The sequence below is a fragment of the Propithecus coquereli genome, unplaced genomic scaffold, assembly GCF_000956105.1.
Source record: "Propithecus coquereli isolate 6110/MARCELLA unplaced genomic scaffold, Pcoq_1.0 Scaffold313, whole genome shotgun sequence".
Classification (NCBI taxonomy): domain Eukaryota; kingdom Metazoa; phylum Chordata; class Mammalia; order Primates; family Indriidae; genus Propithecus; species Propithecus coquereli.
The window spans coordinates 1,118,365-1,138,680 of record NW_012148764.1 but is presented as its reverse complement, the minus strand read 5'-3'; the positions used below and the strand labels follow the sequence as shown (position 1 = coordinate 1,138,680).

Below are 20,316 nucleotides of genomic sequence, written 5' to 3'. Positions count from 1 at the left end.
CATACTTCAGTTACAGTTCAAAAAAAAAAAGACCCAGCTGATAAAGGATTCTTTGACTAGTCTAAAATGCAAATGTTTCTCACACCTGTTTAAATCCAATTCTTATATTTGTTTATACCGGAATATATACCACACATCTGATAACATCATTTTTTGAAATTCTTTCAATAATTACTTTAAACTCTCCTCCCTGTAGGTACATGAGTGGAGCATATACACGCGGAAAACAATGACCCACCTCTTGAACAAGAGCAGGCTCCTGGGAATTGGAGCAAGTGACACCCACCCAGAATTGGTTTTTAGAGCTAGAAAGTTATGTGTTCATGGGGAAAATAAAGAATCAATTTCTTTTCTGAATATATGACCAGAAGGCAATAATACTCATGGAAAGAAGATATAAAATTCATTAAAATATCATTCAAAGAATGCTATATGTCTTTTGCAGGTACTAAATTATGGAAGATTTAGAAACAAATTTATTGAAATTTAAAGGATTTTATTTTCAGCATATAAAACATATTACTGGCTTTTTAGAAAATTTAGATGATTTTGAAATTAGAGATGATGATGTCTTCGTAGTCACATATCCCAAATCTGGTAAGTTCAGAATTCCAGTAGCTAATCTAAGACATAAAATGATACTTCTACAATATGAAAATTTAGTTTTTTCACTAGTATTACATATGGCCACATAGTGTTAATCAAATATTGAACACAACTCACTGTTCAATATCCTATGAAATATGGTTTTTTACAATGCAGTTATAAGTTATTTCTGATTTGGCATTGGAATGGGCAAAATATTAAAACCGTTAGACTTAAAATAACATCAAACACTGAATGCTGAGGTGGGATGAGAAAGGAAGCAAAAATATTCAGCATTTAGTCAGGTATTGGGACATATATTTGAAGAGCATAAGAAGGAGAAAAGTTGACATACTAATTATCATATTACAGAATAATTCCTAAAGATTCTTAAATATCTCTAGGTCATAGATTGGCTTGTTTGATTAAAGCAATACGCGAAATAGGAATTCAGTTATGGAAACCTAAAGGGTTCCCTCTCTCCTTGCCATTGCCTGCTGTATTTTTACTTCCTGCCTGAGGATCTGCCTCAGGGCCTGGTGCCTCCATTCTTTCCTTAAGCTTGATTTTCCTGCTGATGACCCAATATGACTACAGCCTGATTTCAATTCCATTTTCTACTCTGTTTAGCACCTCTCAGATGGCCCAGTTTTAAATCCTGTGTTATACTCTGAAGACACATTCTGTCTGCAGTGACCCATGCTGCTCAATGAGTCTGATAGCTCAGCACACTAGTCCATTTCCAATGCCATAGCTTCCTGGTCACTTTGAAAGAGGTGCTCAAATGGTGACTCTTTAACTTCTTAAAAATAAGATATCTAAACCACAGAAACCTATCACTATTTACATGATCACAGATATTTCAAATAGTCTTTGCATATGTAAAACAGTAATTCTTAGCAAAAAACAATCATGTGCTTTGAAAGGTTTTTAAGTGTCCAAATAAATGAACAGGACCTACTTCTATATTATAAGGTTTCACAGCAGCAGATACAAGGTGTGAGTACTTAAAAATATTTTTGGTCCTTTAGCTGACTTTGATCCAACACAGCTGCCTTAGGGGAGCTCTAAAGGTATGTTGCTGCCTCAGGCCCTTTGCACTCCCTGTCTCCTCTTCCAGGAATGCTCTTCCCCTGGACATCTGCATGGATTATTTCCTCCTCTCCTTTGGTTCCTTATTTTAATATTACTGTATCAGTGAAGCCATTCTGAATGGCCATAACTAAAAGTGCAGGCTCACCAGAAAAATATCCCAAATCTTTTTTGCTGATTAATTTTCCCTTCACGATCTAATATTTATGATCTTACGATGTATGACATATTTTTTACATTTAATTTTTATATTATGTACAGAGCCAGGAAAACCACAGGCATTTATAGAAAAATATATCCATCATATCACATACATATAACTATATTATTTATATCTTATAGGACTATATATCATACATGTAATATATATTAAGTATATATATGTATATATGGTAATTGGTTCACAGGATTATGAAGTCTAAGAGCATGCCCTTAGGTAGGAGGAGACCCATGAGAGACAGTGGTATAATACAGACCAAGTCTGAGAGCCTCAGAGCCAGGGAGACAATGGTGTAACTCCCAGTATGAGGATGAAGCCCTGGGAATCGGGGAGTTTGCTGCTGCAAGTCCAAGGGTTCAATGGCCCAAAAACCAGGAGCTCTCATGTCCAAGGGCCAGAGAAGCTGATGTCCCAGGTCAGGGAGAGAAAGAATTTGCTCTCCCTCCAACTTTCTGTTCTATTTGGGTTCTCAGTGGATTGAAAGATTTCTGGCTGCATTGGTGAGGGAGGATGTTCTTATCCTAATCATTCAAATCCTAATCTGTTCCTGAAACATGCTCACTGACACACCCAGAAATAAAGTTTTACCAGCAATCTAGGCATCCCTTAGCCCACTCAAATTACACATAAAATTAACCATCACATAGACTAACAAGAATTAGAAAGGTGAGTATGCCAAATGCTGATGAGGAGTGGACAGAGATCTACGTGCATTACTGTATTACCCATGGGAGAGGAGACCAGGGCAGCAATTCTCTGAAGAGCAATGTGGCACTACCTGGACACATTAGGTACAGACACACCAAGTGTCACAGAAAAACTCTGGAGATTCATAACTTTGGAGAGGAGAACTTTGTTTCTTTATTTCTCACAGAGAATCACAAGCTCCAGGGAGGAGGCTCAGCCTCTGGCTGAAATTGGAAATCAACCACTTTGAGGCAGGGAAGGATGAGAGAGGAATTTATGCTGAATAGGTTGGCCAAGTATACCTGTTCAATAGATTTTAGAGCCAGTTATGAATGTTCTTCAAGGGGGGATGCACACATGCACAATAAGCAAACATGCATGTCACATACATTCCATGTTCACTTAGGGAGTGGAGACTCCATATAAATGTATTACAGTTGGGCCCTATGCATCAAAAGGTGAAGTAAGAACACAAAGGCACTCAGTGATCAGCCTCTGTAAATTGGCCAGAACTGCTTCAAGGGTGGTGGTCTCTTGTCATGAGAAAGTTACTGAAATCAGTGTCTAGTCCAATCAAAGGTACAATTGTGGTGTGTGGAATAGGGGTTCAGTTAGTCAGCATACGGAAGCCAAGTGAGCTACAATTGTCTCAGTATTCCTTATCACCAGGCCAGTGGGTGTTTAACTGCTAGAAAAAAGAAACACCTTGTGGCACCTGGAACCTAGTTCATACTTTAAATGTAGGGGTGCATGACTGAACCCTTGCCTGGTGTGGCCTTAGGTCCTATTTATAATTTGGTATCTTTTTACCAGAAATAGTCCTTTCCATCAGCCTTATGATCTCAGTTTCAACGCAAGCAATTGCTCTCCTCAATAGTTATCCTAAAGAAATTCTTAAACAGGTCCATGCAAAGGAACAAAATGAGGATGTGCATTGCTATGCTGCTTGGGCGGGGTAGTCCCTCAGTGAGAAAGTGGAAAGGTAAAACCCATGGGTGCACACTATGAAGTAGGAGGCAGCAGCTGATGGGGCAATAGATCAGATATAGGGCATGATGGATCTTAAAATCATAGAGCTCAGGTAAGAAGCATAAAAAATAAGATGATCCACTTAAGTTGAAAATATAAGAACTCACAACGGTGCACATTTCAAAAGAATACACTCAAGCAAACAGATGCACTTTAAAACCAATTCACCGGTTGCAAGGTAGGGGTAGCATTTGAGGTAGGAAATGGGAATAAAAGCAACATACAAGTAGATAAATGAGGGACCGAAATGAATCAGTGATATTAATATGTCAGGAACTGCAGGGAAAGATGAAGATCCCTTTACTGTAACATCTGATATCTTAAGAGAGTAAAAACAAAGAATGTAGAAAAATAGGGAGGGAGAGGGGGAAGGGAAGTGGAAACAGAAGAGGAAGGAGAAGGAGAAGAGGGGGAAGAAATGGAGCCTCTTTTGCATGGGGAACACACTCTTCCAGTTCTCCTGTTCTCAATATCTACAGACCTGTGGCCACCTCTGGTCACCATTGGCAACCCCTCCCCTACCAAAGCTGGTGGCCTTGAAGCTGTGATATCTCTTCTAGAAGCAGCGTCTCTTACCTGGGAAACAGGGAAGGGTGTAAGAAACTCTGTAGAGTTTCATATCAATGAATTTTCAGTGGAATATTTGGTCCAGCTATGACACCAAGTAGGCACATGTGCTCATAGTCTTCCCCAGAAACACTGAAGACTACAGCCACCGATATTTTAAGTAGTCAGAGGTACATATAAGGTACATATCACCTGTACTGCCGTCAAGGGATGCATGCGCAACAATGAACTTACCAGGTGCAGCTGCTGACCAGAGGTTACTGAACTGTCTTTAAAAACAAGAGCTAGGACAGGAATTGTTGAGGAGCAATTCGTTTTCTTGTAGCAGAAATCCGATAAATATCCCTCTGGGACTTGTGACTTTTTGGTGGGGTAAGACATTTCAATACATTTTGACTGAAAATGGAGAAACACTACCTATATACAAGGAATGTTTGAAATCTTATCCCAAATATAAAGCGTACATACGAGGTATAAGAAAACTAAATGTCCACTCTAATCTAAATGCTTTTCTCAGATCCCACTTAAAAGCCAATGGTCAAACTTCAGTTATTAACTTTTCATGTCCGTCTACACGTTGGCCTCAAAAGTCCATTGTAGGTACTTAAAATTAAACACCATTTCCTTAAACAGCAATCATGACCAAAACATGGGAAAGTAGGAAAGATTCAAGGTTACTTCACTGCAATTCCTTTTTTCTGTGATTATATTAGCTAATGCTCTAAGAATGAGGTTTAGGACAAAAACCTAGAGGTGAGCACAGAAGATAATTTGAAAGGTATCATATATGTGAAGCAGAAGAAGCACAAAGAAGAAATCAAAGAACAAACGTGTGTACAAACCTGTACAGAACATCCTAAAGGAAAAATAAAAACAATATATGTTCCATGTAGCCTTATGTCACTTTGCATAAATGAAATTGTCATACAACCTTCTGTAATAACAAACTTTATTTGACTAAAAACTGGTTATATATATTTTTCTGAAATCCATGCATTAATAAAAATAAAATTATTTCTTTTATAGGAACCAGCTGGTGTCAGCAGATATTAAGCTTGATTTATTTTGAGGAACATCGCACAAGAACAGAAAATGTGGAAACAAATCATCGTGTCCCGTTTCTTGAATACTTCTTTAGAGATATAGATTTTGGCAAAACACCATCTCCTCGTCTCTTTGCTACCCACCTCCCACATTACTTGGTTCCAAGAGGGCTGAAGGACAAAAACGCCAAAGTAGGGCATAGAAATACTATTACTGCTGACAATAATTGTTCTCTTTCATTACTTCCTTGTACCTCCTTACACTGACACCACATTCATTCAGCTGGTAGCAAACAGCAAAGGATAAAATTGAACATATTTTACATACTTACATTTTCAGCACACATCTGAGTTCTTCTGTTACAATATTTGAATTATATTTTTCACCTTTTCTCTTTCCTGATTGTATAAGTAATAGAGCCAATTTAAACATTAATAAAGATGTGTACATGCACACATCACATTACCATTCCTGTCCCTCCTACATCCCCAGTGCCTTCCCAGGTTCCCTTTGACACTCCCAACCTAATTCCCAAGCCTCTGTCTCCTTAAAGACCTAGTTACTTTGAAAGTCAAGGGAACTTGAGACCAAGTCATTCTTCTGTATAATGATATTCTCTCTCTTTGTACCTTACTCCCTAGAATAGTGACCACCATCTACTGAAAATGTCAGCACTTCGCTGTCTACCTTCCTTTCTAGCTCTATGCCTGTCCCTCATGTGATTGAACAAGTTCATGGGAATGATCCTCTGGCAGCGCCAGACAAGGCAGAGACTAACAAGGCACCTGGGCTCAACATTTAAGGAGGCACATGGTCTTGGGGTTGTGACAAGTGCAAGATCAGCCCTGGCAAGAGCCTGAGAGTCAGGGCCTCCTTAAAGATTGTAGCTCAGGCTCTGCACTTGTCTCAGCCTGGTCCTAGCCCTGCATAGACTCCTCGTGTTGATTCTTAGACTCCTGTGATCTTTTCCTTCACCCACCTCAGCTGCTGTCTTCTGTAACACATCTCTGTCTATTGACAGCACTGATTGGCATCTGATACAATATATATTTATGTATTAATTTATTTTTAACCTTTCTGGCCAGACCATAGCACCTTCATGGCAGAGGAATAGGTGTGCTCACTGCCGCATTCACAGTGTGTAGAACAGTGCTTGGCAGGCGGTTTGGTTGAAAGAATGAATGAAGGAATCATCTGAACTTAAACTGTGACTTCAAGCCCCTGGTTATCTGGCTGATACCTCCTATTCTTTTTATTCCTTTTAGGGTGCTCCCATTATAAAAGACTTGTAGCCAATGACACAGGAAATGAGTTTACTGGGGATCTAATGAAAGTCTCTTGATTCCTTAAAGAGGCCTTGGGGAAGAAAGAGCAGTGGTGTCTCAGTCATGGAGGAGAGTCAGCTTGTCAGAGCAGAAAAGCAGGGAGACTGTAACTCCCTGATGACAACACTCAGATGATGAGTTAGCCAATTCTGTTCCAAACTAATCTTGGGCTTTCCTGTTTTGTGAGAAAATAGATACCCTTGCTATTCAGAAAACATTACTTGGGTTTTCTCTCTGAGACAATAGTATGCTGAAGTGTTGCCCCTTCCTCGTTACTCCTTTCTCCTCTGTCCAACCTCCTAGTGCTGATGATTCCAGATATTTTCCTCTCCTTGTCCTCGTTCCATATGCAGTTAATTGCTAGGTAATATTATCCAATCACACCATGTTAGATACAATGTATATGTGGTTGAACTCTTTTCTCAATGCTAGAATGACATGAATTATTTAATATTTTCTATTGTATGTGTAATAGACATCTCAAGCATAAAATATCCAAATAGAATATTTTATTTTTTCCTCACACTCTCCACTTCCCAATTTCCCTCTGTCAGGAATATGTGTCATTATCTATATAAGAGGGGTAGGACCAGGAATCGTGGCACAAGTAACTCAGGGATACTATTGATACCTTTACGTGTGTCATTTTTCATAAGCAAATGGATGAATGACAAGAAGGCATTCTTAGACCCAAAGAATCACAGCAAGGAGCTGAAAGAAAGTTCTTTTTTTCAAGACATGGAGGGCCATTTGTTCCTTTCCAGCAATGTCAACAATTGTTGATATCCCATGGCAGAAGGACTATCCTTCAAGGCACCGGGAGACCACTGAGGGTTCAGGAGACCTTCAGATACACCCGGCATTCATCACCTCATTTCACAGCATTAGAGACGAGCTCCAGGCTATGCCCAGGGAGGCTGCAGGGGGATGAAAGCTTCTTTGTACCGAACTTGGAAGTTTTCCCAGAGAAGTAACAAAAGTTATACATTTCATTTGAAAACAAAGATGCAGGCCTACAATTTTACCAGAGCCCCTGCATATTCTGTGCGAAGATAGACTGAGCCAGTGAGTTGTGGCTTAGGGTAGATATTGATGATTGTTTGTATTCCAATATGACTGGATTGTTTAATTGTTACTTGGAATTAGTTTATTCTGGTTGGTTCTGCTAGACAATTTAAAAAAAGAAATGTAGGCTCGTCCGAGTGCAGTGGTGTTTGCAAATAATTGATCACAGCCAAGATTCCTGTTGTAAATGGTTCCTGTGTTCTTTCTCCACTCTCACTGTTTCACTTGAGTAGCCTAAAACAACCCAGATGACAAAAAATAAACAAAAAAACCCACCAAACTCTCCATTTCTGGATAGTTTCAAAGCAAAAAATACTTAGAAAGTAACTTGTGTGTGCAGAGCACTTGTGCTTGTCTCAAGGATGTACAAATAAAAATTAGGTGCCCCTTACGTTGAAAGATGAGTAAAGCAAACCATAAATTTTACAATATGAGTTTAAACCATTTTAGTGAATTATTGCTATTCTCACATATTTTTATAGTTTACAAAGCATTTTCACATGCATTAGTGAGTCAGTTGATTTAGGGGTTAAAAGAATGAAGTTGCTCCCTCTGCCTGGGGGAGATAAGAAGAAGTAACTTCTGAGATGTGTCTTGAATGGTGTTGCAGAGAAAGGGAAGCACTAAATATAAAGGAGAAGGCATGAATGTTGAGGACACAGGGAATTATGAAAGCTAAAAATAATAGGTTTAACCCAACTGAGATGTATTCTGAAGAAAATATGATAAGTGAAAGCATCAGAAAGAGTAATTCCTTTTTTTTCTTTGCAGATTATATACATATACAGAAACCCTAAGGATGTTATGTGCTCATATTTCTATTTTTTAAACACGTATCCAGCATTTAAAGCTGCGGACACCATTGAGGCATTTATGAAACAATTTTTGGAAGGGAAAGGTAACTGCCATTATTAATCAAATAATACATGTGCTGTGCTGTGGCGAGTTTTCCAGCTTTATGAATATGGAGGGAGGAAATGAGGGTGGTGAAAAGAGAGTAGATTGGCAGTCAGTGGTCAATTTATCAACTTGTTTGAAGGATTCTCTAGGAGGACCAAGTCCTGCCACTCATGCCAATTCCTCTAGTCTCACCCACTCTCAAGAGGTTGCCTAGATTACAAAATCACTTACCATGAAAACCATGAGGACAGATTAGTGTTTCAGTAACTCAGAAGTGTCTGTTCTAGCTCAGCTGAGAAGAGAATTCAGTTGAGATCACAACTGCTTTAGTGCTTTGTCATTGCATATTGCATGTGGCACCTCCCAGGGGTGACTGTCTGAGAGTTCCCTTCCCCTTTGTTTTTCTAAGGATCCAACAAAGATGGGCGAGAAGGAGCAAGGCCTGCAGAGACAGACATGATAATATCACACAGGACCGTTAAGCTTAGGTTCTGATCCAATGTGCAGAGCTGCAGTGACTCCTCCAGGACCCTATCGTGGCTTACGGAGAGGAGAAATGTCTGTGTGTATGTGTTTGGTGACAAGAAGAGGAGCAGGAAGGAGAGGAATAGTTGATCCAGCTCCTCTCCATTTTGGTCCTTCCTCATCCCACTTTAGGGTCTTTTTCTGTTCATACAAACTGCATTTTAAAAGACTAACTTTGATTTTATGTAATTGTTCCCTTGTCAAAGCTAAATGCTTCCCCAGTAACCATATGGCAAGGAAAATCTAGAAACTAGCAACAGACGTCTGTTTCCTCTTTGGTTACTAAAGATTCCCACACCTCATAACCTGTTCAGCCCTCTCAACATATTTACCTAATTACTTACCTCTTCTTCCCACAGTGATAGGAAGCACTTGGTTTGACCATATCAGAGGTTGGTATGAGCACAGAAACAACTTCAATATTCAGTTCATGATGTACGAAGAGATGAAGAAGGTGAGATGTGATCACGTTTGTGCTTTGATCTAAGCTCTAACTCAGCCTGGCCTAATGAATTCATAGAGCCAAAGAACAATATGGAATTTGAGATCCAAGATTAAGCTTAACATGAGGCTTTTTTCTGGTATCATCCCCTTATCTGTGTTGTCTTCAGTTAAGCCTTGCATAACAAATTAAATGAAAACATCCTATACAGTAGACCAGCTCCCTCACTGGAATCCATTGAAAGTCATCGTTCAGCAGAAGGGTTTGTAATGAAAAAAGGAGAGAAAAATTACATAAACAAGAAAATTTTTGTGTTTCCTTGGTAAGATTCTGGCTCCCAGGAGCAGTCAACTATAAGTGGCTTAAAATACCAGAACATCTATTGTTTATTAACTGACATGCATAGGTTGGCTATCCTGAGGCTGGGCATGGCAACTCAAGGATGTCGTGAATGTCTCAAGCATTTTCTACCTTTCCATATTGTCATATTTTCTATATTAGTGACGTCTCTCCTCATAATTATAAGAGAGTAGTCAGGGCTTCAAACTCAGTTCCTCATCTAGAAGTCCCTGATGGAAGAACAGAGGGACTGGGTCCCTTGTTTTGTTGCTGGCTTTTCTCCAGGTTGAAAGTCAATCTCAGAACCTTCTTTCAATCGCCTTCCTCTTTCTGTTTCAATGGCCAGAGTTGGGTCTAATGTGTGTGTCCAATTGGGTCCATGTGACCAATTTGCAGCCTCCTTACAGTCTGGTCCTGTCCATCTCTCCAGGCCTGTCTCCTACTTTCTCATCCCAAGCCTGTTTCCATCAAAAGCTCTGAGGATACCAGGTTTCTAACATTTTTGTTGCCTGATGTTTCATGCGTATCTGATATTTCATACATACCAGAAAACTGTAGTATTGTGTGTAGTACTTCCTCTTAATTTTATTCCACAATCACTCTCTTGCCCTAGATCTTGGACTCAACTCCCAGCACCCATTTCCTTCCTGTCCCCACATCACCCAGGACATTGTCTGACAGTAGAAACTTTGCTAAGTGAACACAGGGACAATGAAAAATGTGCAATTAACCAAATTAAGCTCTCAAACAGCAGACAAATGAAATGTTTACCAGTAAGTTATTAGAAGGTCAGGTTGCACTGTCCAACTCCAAACTTACAACCAGCTGAAGGACCTGCATTTTTCACTCCTGCAATGATATTTAGCTGTGACACTTGCATATTTCTCCCTTCTTATAATTTCCATAATTTATCATACTGTGATTTATTTCAGGATCTCAGAAGTTCTGTGTTAAAACTCTGCAAATTTCTGGGTGAAGATCTGAGTGAGGAGGCCGTGGATGCCGTGGTGAGACAGGCCACATTCGAGAACATGAAGGATGACCCGCTAGCAAACAATGAAAATTCACTCTCCAGGAACTTTGGGTCAAAACTAAGAGAAGGCCATTTCCTTCGCAAAGGTGAAGCTCAGCAGTGAAGTAGTGAACAGTTGTTTTCCACTGTGGTGCAGATGGAACAGAGTATAGCCCTGGGGTTTCCTGGTAGATTTTCAAACAGTGGAGTCCTCTTGGCCCTCTTCCCTTCTCTAGTCAGTTTCTTTTACATGATGTCTGCCTGGAGCTCTCCATGAAACTACATTATTTGGTTTCTAAAGGGTATCTGATGGATAACCTAAAATCTCAAGATCTTCTATATAGCCTCTGAAAATCTACTAGCACAGTGCCTACCTGCCACCAAATAGATATTCCCCTAGGATTAGATGATTCCTCCTCCTAAACAGGGTCACAGCACCTGACAATGAAATTTTGACAAGCCTATTGGTCATCACTTGTTCTCCTGCATCTCCATGATTTATCCTGGAACTCTGACTGTAGTGAATAAACAACATACAAGGTTGTTCTTTTGTTATTGAGATGACTGTAGCATGTCTTTTATTAAACTAGTATAACATGTTAAAAAAAATTTATAGATATATTTCATTTTTCTGGCCTCTGAGGAATGAGGTTTTAGAACACATGGATTCTACATACAATTGCTAGAAATAAAAACATTAAAATATTTTAATTACTTTACTCTATCATTCCATATTATATTTCATATTTGTTAACGTAGTATTACACCGAATTATAGACATAGGTTTAGCAGTTGATAATTTCATAGAGTTATATACCTTATGTCAAGAAGCAATAAATATTGGGTTTGTATTTCTCTAAGTCAGTTTTTCCTTCCCTTCCTCTCTTTGGTGTGTCCTTTCCCCTTCCACTGAAATACCTGAAGCGCTGGTAGCACTCAGCTGACCTGAAGTGGGTCACGCCCATTGCCATTAGGCCAAACACACCCTACTGTCTTCCAGATGTTCAGACAATTGCCCACCTTCCTTAGCACTGCACTTGCATTTGTATTTGAAAGAGGACATTTTCTGTGATTGTGTGTCCTTAGGAAACACTGACAATGAGAGAATGATATGAGTATAAGAAAAATAAGAGTGAGCAAAATGTCTTTGTGGGAGTGAGCCATGTGTTTATTTTAAAGAGACTCAAACAGGTCTATCCTTGACTTTATCCATCTTATCATCGTTTGCTGTGGCCTTAGCAGTCCTGCACTAGGTGTTTGTGTTCTTAGTTCATTCAGTGCTTCAGTTGTCTTTATCAGTTTTCAGTGTCTTTTCAGCACAACCTGTTTTTCAAAGAAAAAGAATGTTTGTCATTGTTTGTCTCTCTTTCTATAAGCTACTATTCCTCATGACACCTGTGTGTCTTTTGAAGTTTAGTTTAATGCCAACACACAAGTAAATGGGGTAAAGGTAGAATAATTTCATCTCAGCCATCATAGACTGTATGATCTTGGGCTGTTTTACAAAATCTCTCCGAGCATCCAAATTTTTACCTGTAAGTATTATCTCAGTGATGATTTATTGTATAGAATTTTTAAGAGACTTCTGTAGAATATGGAAACCAGTGTGATCTTAGAACAAAAACTGTGATCAAGTTGCAGTAGTTTTCAATTTCCCAGGTGCTGACACTGAGAATTTGGGTGATGATTGTCTCTAATTATAGTAAAATTGCAATGATAAGTGTGTTTATCTGCTTGCCATAAAGTGAGAGAGTGAAGAGTCTTAGCCAGGTAGAGGAATACCTTGGAACATAATATGCAGAAAATAAAAGTGGGAAAAACTTTTCTCCCAGCACTGAGTTACAGATTTGTTTTGCCCCTCACTACATGACAAAACTTCACTGAAGCAATTTCTCTGTTATTTTCCACTAGGTGCCATTGGAGATTGGAAATATCACATGACCGTCGAGCAGAATGAAAGATTTGACAAGATTTTCCAAAAGCAGATGAAAGACTTTCCATTGCAGATCATCTGGGATGTGAATGAAACACAGCATTAAGCTCAACACAAAGAATCCTAAGAATACACCTTCACCAGAAAATACATTGAATCATACACTTCAATCTTTGACTCTCTGAACCATGTTGCAAAATCTCACTCATTAATGAATATTAATCCCTTTATGTTTCTGCCATCAGGAGAGTTTCCCATGTCCTGGGATTTCCCTTTTTCTGATACACTGAGTATTACCCATATCATTTTTCCATATGATCATGGACAACTGTACCCTTTACTTTTACGTTTACTTACAAACTGCTTGTGATCTTCCTGACATAGTCAAAATTTTAATTTTATGTAATGACATGAGTCAAACATTCATTTTATGATTCGTATAGTTTATGTTTTACTTTGGAGGACTGTTATCTCAAATTCATTTAGGTATTCATGGATCATATCCTTCTTTTATTTGGTTATTATTCTCATGCTGTAAGAAAATTATTCAATTTTTTCTTCTTACAGATAACAAGTTGATGCAGCATCACTTATTGTTCACCATTTTCTTAGTGCTTAAAATAGATGTTATTATGTTCCAACAGAATTGTTTGTACTTATTTTGACTCTGTATACATCGCTCTGCTTTGATTCCTTTTATCAAAACCATGGCAAATAAATATCTGAAATAATGTTAAGAACTCTCATATAGAATCCTGTTGGATTTTTTCTCCCCTTCTGTAGGTTGTCTGTTTGCACTCAGGATAGTTTCCTTGGCTTTGCAGAAGCTTTTTATTTTGATCAGGTTCCATTTATTTATTTTTGTTCTTTTGTTGTTGCTATGAGTTCCTCTGTGGTCTTCTTCATAAATTCTTTGCCTAGACCAATGTCTATAAGAGTTTTTCTCGCATTTTCTTCCAGAATTCTTATAGTTTCATGCCTTAGATTTGCATCTATTATCCACTGTGAGTTGATGTTTGTGAGAGGTGTGGATCTTGTTTCAGTCTTCTACATGCGACTATCCAATTTTCCCAGCACCATTTATGGAATAAGGATTCTTTTCCCCAGTGTATGTTTTTGTCTGCTTTGTCAAAGATTAGATGGCTATATGAGGATGGTTTTATATCTGGGTTCTCAGTTCTGTTTCATTGGTCTATGTCTCTGTTCTTGTGCTGTTCCGGTTACTATAACCTTGTAATGTAGCTGGAAGTCTGGTAAATTGATGCCTCTCAATTTGTTCTTTTTGCTTGAGATTGCTTTTGCTATACAGGGTCTTCTCTGGTTCCACATGAAGTGTAGAATTATTTTTTTCTAGGTCTGCACAAAATGATGTTGGTATTTTAATAGGGATTGCATTGAATGTATAGATCACATTCGGTATTATAGACATTTTAACAACGTTGATTCTGCCGACCCATGAGCATGGTATGATTTTCCACCTTTTTACGTCCTCTGCTATTTGTTTCCTCAGTGTTTTGTAGTTCTCCCTGTAGAGGTCTGCACATCAAGGAAACTATCACAAGTGCAAACAGACAACCTACAGAATGGGAGAAAATATTTGCATGTTACACATCTGATAAAGGGCTGATAACTACAATCTCTATAGAACTCAGGAAAATCAGCAAGAAAAAAACAAACAACCCTATCAAATAGTGGGCAAAGGACAAGAACAGAAACTTTTCAAAAGAAGATAGACTAATGGCCAACAAACATATGAAAAATCCTCAATATCTCTAATAATCAGGGAAATGCAAATCAAAACCACAATGAGATATCACTTATCTCCAGTGACAGTGACCTTTATTAAAAAATCCCCAAACAATGAATGCTGGTGTAGATGCAGAGAAATAGGAACACTCATACACTGCTTGTGGGACTGCAAACTAGTACAACCTCTGTGGAAATGAATATGTAAGTAAGTATGTATGTAAGTAACTACCAAGAGAATTTCAACACCCTGTTGGGCTGTTACTCCCCCTCAATATATCTTCCTTCCTATTCCTCTTTCCCCAATGGACTACACAGAACAAGCTTAGTGCCCACATGCCAATGGAGGGAGGCTTTGCCAGCCTGTCTATGTTGGGTCTTCTTGATCTTTGCTCACCTTTACCACGAGGAGTCTCATTAAAACTTATCTAGAGGAGACTCATTCCACAGGGGTCTTTTACATGAAACTGGGAAATACTGACGGTCGCCATGGACCTTACCTTGTCTAAGACCTCAAGTTTGTCACACTCAGTAGCCTCCTTATCCCTAGCCCTTATCTTGTGGCCAGTACATGCTCTTAGCCTTCTTTATTCTTTACAGGACCTTGATAGAACAGTATAGTCTACAAAACAGTTCTCAACACAATCATATCCCCAGTTGTTTTGGTTTTACGTTTTCCTTTTTTACTCCACAATTCTCTGTGTTTTATATTAGGCATAATTGACATACTATAATAGTCATGACACTACACCCTACAGTTGATGTGTTCTGTAAAATGTATATGTTTTACCAACCCAGAAGTTTCCCAAGTACTCTTCTACAGCCAATGTACTGTACCACAGAGGCAACCATTGTTTTGATTTTCTTAGTTAATATCGGTAGTTTTTCCTGTTCTACAACTCCATATAAATGGTATCAATCATCTTTTACTGAACATAAAATGGTTGAGATTCATCCATGTTCTGATGTACACCAGTACTTCCTATATTTTTGTACTGCTTAGTAGTATTCTATTACATAAAAGTTACAAAGATTTGTTTATTTCCTTTTTGATGGCCATTTAGGTTTTTCCAGTTTGGGACTACTATGAATAAAACCATTATGAATAGTCTTGAGCAAGATTTTTTTTTGACATATACTTTTATATATCTTGCATAAGCACGTAGCAATAAGATCATTAAGTCATAGACTAGAGGTATCGTTGACCATATAAGAAAATTCCAGTTTTCCAAAATGATCGTATCATTTTACACTCCCAGCAGCAGTGTCAGAGGGTTCCAGTTGCTCCACATTCTCACCAACATTGGGATTCTCAGTCTTTTTTTTTTCCAATTTTAGACATTCCGGTAAATGCGAAGTATTTTCTTGTTATTTTCTTCATATTAAAAAAGATTGCAATTTTTGTACTCTCCTGAAATAAAAAGCACAGAAAATATGACCTATCTATACATGTGACTTGAAAAACAATTAAAAATAATTCCCTGACTATAAAGGAGATATAAAAAGAAAGTAACAAAATGAAATAAGATGCATTTACGTATGAAATACTCAAGAATTACTAGACTACATGCCATAATAAAGTAGTCAAATTATTGCAGTTATAAGTAGAATCACGATACATTTAAAAACTGTGACTGTATATGATAGATACACTGTCTTGGCAATTCTGTGCAATATGGGGCATGTAATTGATAATGTTACATTTTCAAATGTTGGAAAGTTCCTGATAAATTTCTAAACATAACAAAGTTTACTCTTCCCTCAACTTGCATGGCAATTTCATTCTTACAGCATTCAGTGGTTATTAAAACTTTTCAAAACAATATTTGCATTTTTATGCCAAATGAAATTTGTTTCCACACTCAGGTAGCTACATGGGGCTTTTTCACAGGTATGAGTGTCCAGAGGATCATTTCAAATTTAGGACAGTTTTTGTTCTGTGGGACTGTTCTCACAACAGAAAATATTTAGGACCTCTGGCTTCCACCCATCCCAATATATTGTGAGGACCAGAAATGCTCCTACACATTCCCAACACCCACACAGAAACACTCTCCCTACCATGATTCAGTGTCTGTGGGCACTAGCCAAGGGCACTGCTAGCTGAAGATCTGTCCTACCAAACTCTGCCCTCGGCCAGTTCTGATGTACCATTCAGTCACCTTGGTATTTGAATTTAAATCATTTAGTAAGATGCTTTAGCTTGGTTTCCCCTAGGAAACAGACTGGGATTTTCATGAAGGCAGGGAAATGCTCTCAGGAACAATCTCTGGGAGAATGAAAGCAGCATGACTGGGCAGAGGGAGAAGCTCAACTGCAATGCACTTGCAACAGAGGCCACATGACCAAAGAGGGAGCTAAGGAGCAGGGATGCTCTTCAGAGTTGTTCTAAATTGGGGCAGTTTTGCTGCTACACATGTCAGTGCAGGGCAACATTTGTGCAACTGCAGCTAAAGGAGGCAGAGCCTGTGCAGCTAAGTCACCTTTTTTCTATATTATGTTTTTGTTTAAATGAAATAATGGCAAAAAGAAGATAAGTGTTCATCTTCATTGTAATTTACTCGTGTAAGGCAGGTGGAGTAGAGGGTGATGGGAAAGAGGAAAGATTCATAGGCAAAGCCCCGAGAAAAACTTCACTGGTAACTGACCAATTAGGAATGTGTTGATCAATTTTTCTTTTTTAAAAATATGTTGATCATGTGAAGGAACTATAATAGATTACAAAACCATTTACCATGAAAAGAGTGAGGACAGATTAGTGTTTCAGTAACTCAGAGGTGTCTGTCTCAGAATTTCTTTCCCCTTTGTTTTTCTAAGGATCCATCGTAGCTAGGTGAGAAGGAGCAAGGCCTGCAGAGACACAGATGATAATATCACACAGGAGGCCTAAGCTTAGGTTCTGATCCACTGTGCAGAGCTGCAGTGACTCCTCTTGCACAGTATGGTGGCTCATGGAGAGGAGAAATGGCTATGTGTTTGGGTTTGGGGACAGTAAGAGGAGCAGGAAGGAGAGGAATGGTTTGTCCAGCTGCTCTCTATTTTTGGTCTTTACTCACTCCACATTAGGCTGCTTTCTGTTCATACAAACCATATTTTAAAAGCCTAACTTGTGTTTGATTTTGTGTAATCATTCCCTGGTCAAAGCTAAATGCTTCCCCAATAACCACATGGCAAGGAAAATCTAGACACTGGCAACAGACGTCTGTTTCCTCTTTGGTTACTAAAGTTTCCCACACCTCATAACCTGTTCAACCCTCTCGACATATTTACCTAATTACTTACCTCTTCTTCCCACAGTGGTAGGAAACCTTTGGTTTGACCATATCAGAGGTTGGTTTGAGCACAGAAACTACTTCAATATTCAGTTCATGATGTATGAAGAGATGAAGAAGGCGAGATGGGACCTCATTTGTTCTTTGAGCTAAGCTCTCACCCAGCCTGGCTTAGTGAATTCATAGTTCATGCCACAACACCCAAAGAACAATGTGGAATTTGAGATCCAAGATTAAGCTTAACACGAGGCTTTTTTCTGGTATCACTCCCCTTATCTGTGTTGTCTTCAGTTAAGTATAGGAACAAAAAATTAAATGAAAACATCATATATAGCAGAGCAGCTGCCTCACTGGAATCCATTGAAAGTCATCCTTCGACAGATGGTTTTGTAATGAAAAAAGAGGAGAAAAATTACATAAACAAGAAAATGTCTGTGTTTCCCCCATGAGAATCTGGCTCCCAGGAACAGTCAGCTATAAGTGGCTTAAAATACAAGAACATCTATTGTTTAGTAACTCAGATGCAGAGGTTGGCTATCCTTAGGCTGGGCATGGCAACTCAAGGATGTCATGAATGTTTCAAGCATTTTCCACCTTTCCATATTGTCGTATTTGCTGTATCAGTGATGTCTCTCCTCATAATTACAAGACAGTTGTCAGCACTTCAAACTCAGGTCCTCATCTGGAAGCATTTGTTTCAGGGAGAGAGAGACTGGGTCCCTTGTTTTGTTGCCACCTTCTCTCCAGGACAAAAGCCAATTCCGAAGCTTCTTACAGTTGACATCCTCTTTCTGTTACAATGGGCAAAGTTGGGTCTGATGTGTGTGTCCAGTTGGGTCCACGTGACCAATTTGCAGCCTTCCTTACAGTCTGGTCTTGTCCATCTCTCCAGGCATGTCTCCTACTTTGTATCCGAGGCCTGTTTCCATCAATCTCTGAGGATACCAAGTTTCTAACTTTTTTGTTTCCTGATATCTCATACATACCATAAAACTATAGTACCGTGTATTTGTTTTCTTATGTTCACACTGCATATCTCTGGTTTTTTCTATCTAGAAAATTACTGTTCTTCCTTCAAGACCCAGAATAATATCTGTTCTTTTTTGTAACTTTCTCTTAATTCTATTCCACAATCACTCCCTTGCCCTAGATCTTGGATTCAACTCCCAGCACTGATTTCCTTCCTGTCGTCACGTCACCCAGTATAGTGTCTGACAGTAGCAACTTTTCTAAGTGAACACAGAGAAAATGAAAAATGTGCAATTAACCAAATTAAACTGTCAAATAGCAGACAAAAGAAATATTTACCTGTAAGTTATGAGAAAGTCAAGTTGCACTGTCCAACTCCAAAATTACAACGAGCTGAAGTACCCACATTTTTCACTCCCACAATGATATTTAGCTGTAACACTTGTCTATGCCTACCTTCTTATAATTTGTATAATTTATCATACTGTGATTTATTTCTCAGAAGTTCTGTGTTAAAACTCTGCAAATTTCTGGGTGAAAACCTGAGTGAGAAGACCGTGGATGCCGTGGTGAGACAGGCCACATTTGAGAACATGAAGGATGACCTGCTAGCAAACTATGAAAATACATTCTACAGGAATTTTGGGTCAAAACTGAGAGAAGGCCATTTCCTTCCCAAATGTGAAGCTCAGCAGTGAATTAGCGAACAGTTGTTTTCCACTGTGGTGCAAATGGAACAGAGTATAACCCCGGGGTTTCCTGGTAGATTTTCAAACAGTGGAGCCCTCTTGGCCCTCTTCCCTTCTCTAGTCAGTTTCTTTTACATGATATCTGCCAGATGCTCTCCATGGGACTACATTGTCTGGTTCCTAAAGGGTATCCCTAAAGGGAACCAATGTGATCTTGGAACAAAACAGTGATCAAGGTGCAGTAATTTTCAATTTCCCAGGTGCTGACACTGAGAATGTGGGTCATGATTGTATCTATTTAACGTAAAATTGCAATGATAAGTGTGTTTATCTGCTTGCCATAAAGTGAGAGAGTGAAAAGTCTTAGCCAGGTAGAGGAATGCCTGGGAGCTTAATGGGCAGAAAAATAAAAGTGTAAAAAAGGTTTCTCCCAGCACTGAGTTACAGGTTTGTTTTGCCCCTCACTACACAACAAAAGTTCACTGAAGCAATTTCTCTGTTATTTTCTAGCAGGTACCATTGGAGACTGGAAATATCACATGACCATAGAGCAGAATGAAAGATTTGACAACATTTTCCAAAAGCAGATGAAAGACTTTCCATTGCAGTTCATCTGGGATGTAAATGAAACACAGAATTAATCTCAGCACACAGAATCCTAAGAAAGCACGTTGAATTACATTGAATCATACACTTCAATCTTTGACTCTTTGAACCAACTGTAAATTCTCACTGATGAATGAATATCAATAACTTTATATTTCTGCCATTAGGAGATCTTTCCATGTCCAGGTATTTATCCTTTTCTGATTCACTGAGGATTCCTCATATCATTTTGGCATAGAATCATGGACAGCTAGACTCTTTACTTTTAC

The 20,316-nt window shown here is 38.7% G+C and overlaps 1 protein-coding gene across 1 annotated transcript; it reads left to right on the top strand.

Annotated features, from left to right (window-relative positions):
- The first annotated feature begins 432 nt into the window (after positions 1-432).
- On the top strand, positions 433-20,082 carry LOC105815008 (amine sulfotransferase-like). Its single transcript, XM_012650129.1, has 7 exons — positions 433-445; positions 535-597; positions 5,207-5,415; positions 8,386-8,512; positions 9,399-9,493; positions 10,753-10,939; positions 19,955-20,082. The coding sequence occupies exons 1-7, from the start codon at positions 433-435 to the stop codon at positions 20,080-20,082; spliced, it is 822 nt and encodes a 273-aa protein (XP_012505583.1).
- The last annotated feature ends 234 nt before the right edge of the window (positions 20,083-20,316 follow it).

Coding starts and splice junctions, on each gene's coding strand:
- LOC105815008 (XM_012650129.1), top strand. Junction 9,494..10,752: donor TGTACGAAGAGATGAAGAAG/GTGAGATGTGAT, acceptor GATTTATTTCAG/GATCTCAGAAGTTCTGTGTT. Junction 10,940..19,954: donor AGGCCATTTCCTTCGCAAAG/GTGAAGCTCAGC, acceptor ATTTTCTAGCAG/GTACCATTGGAGACTGGAAA.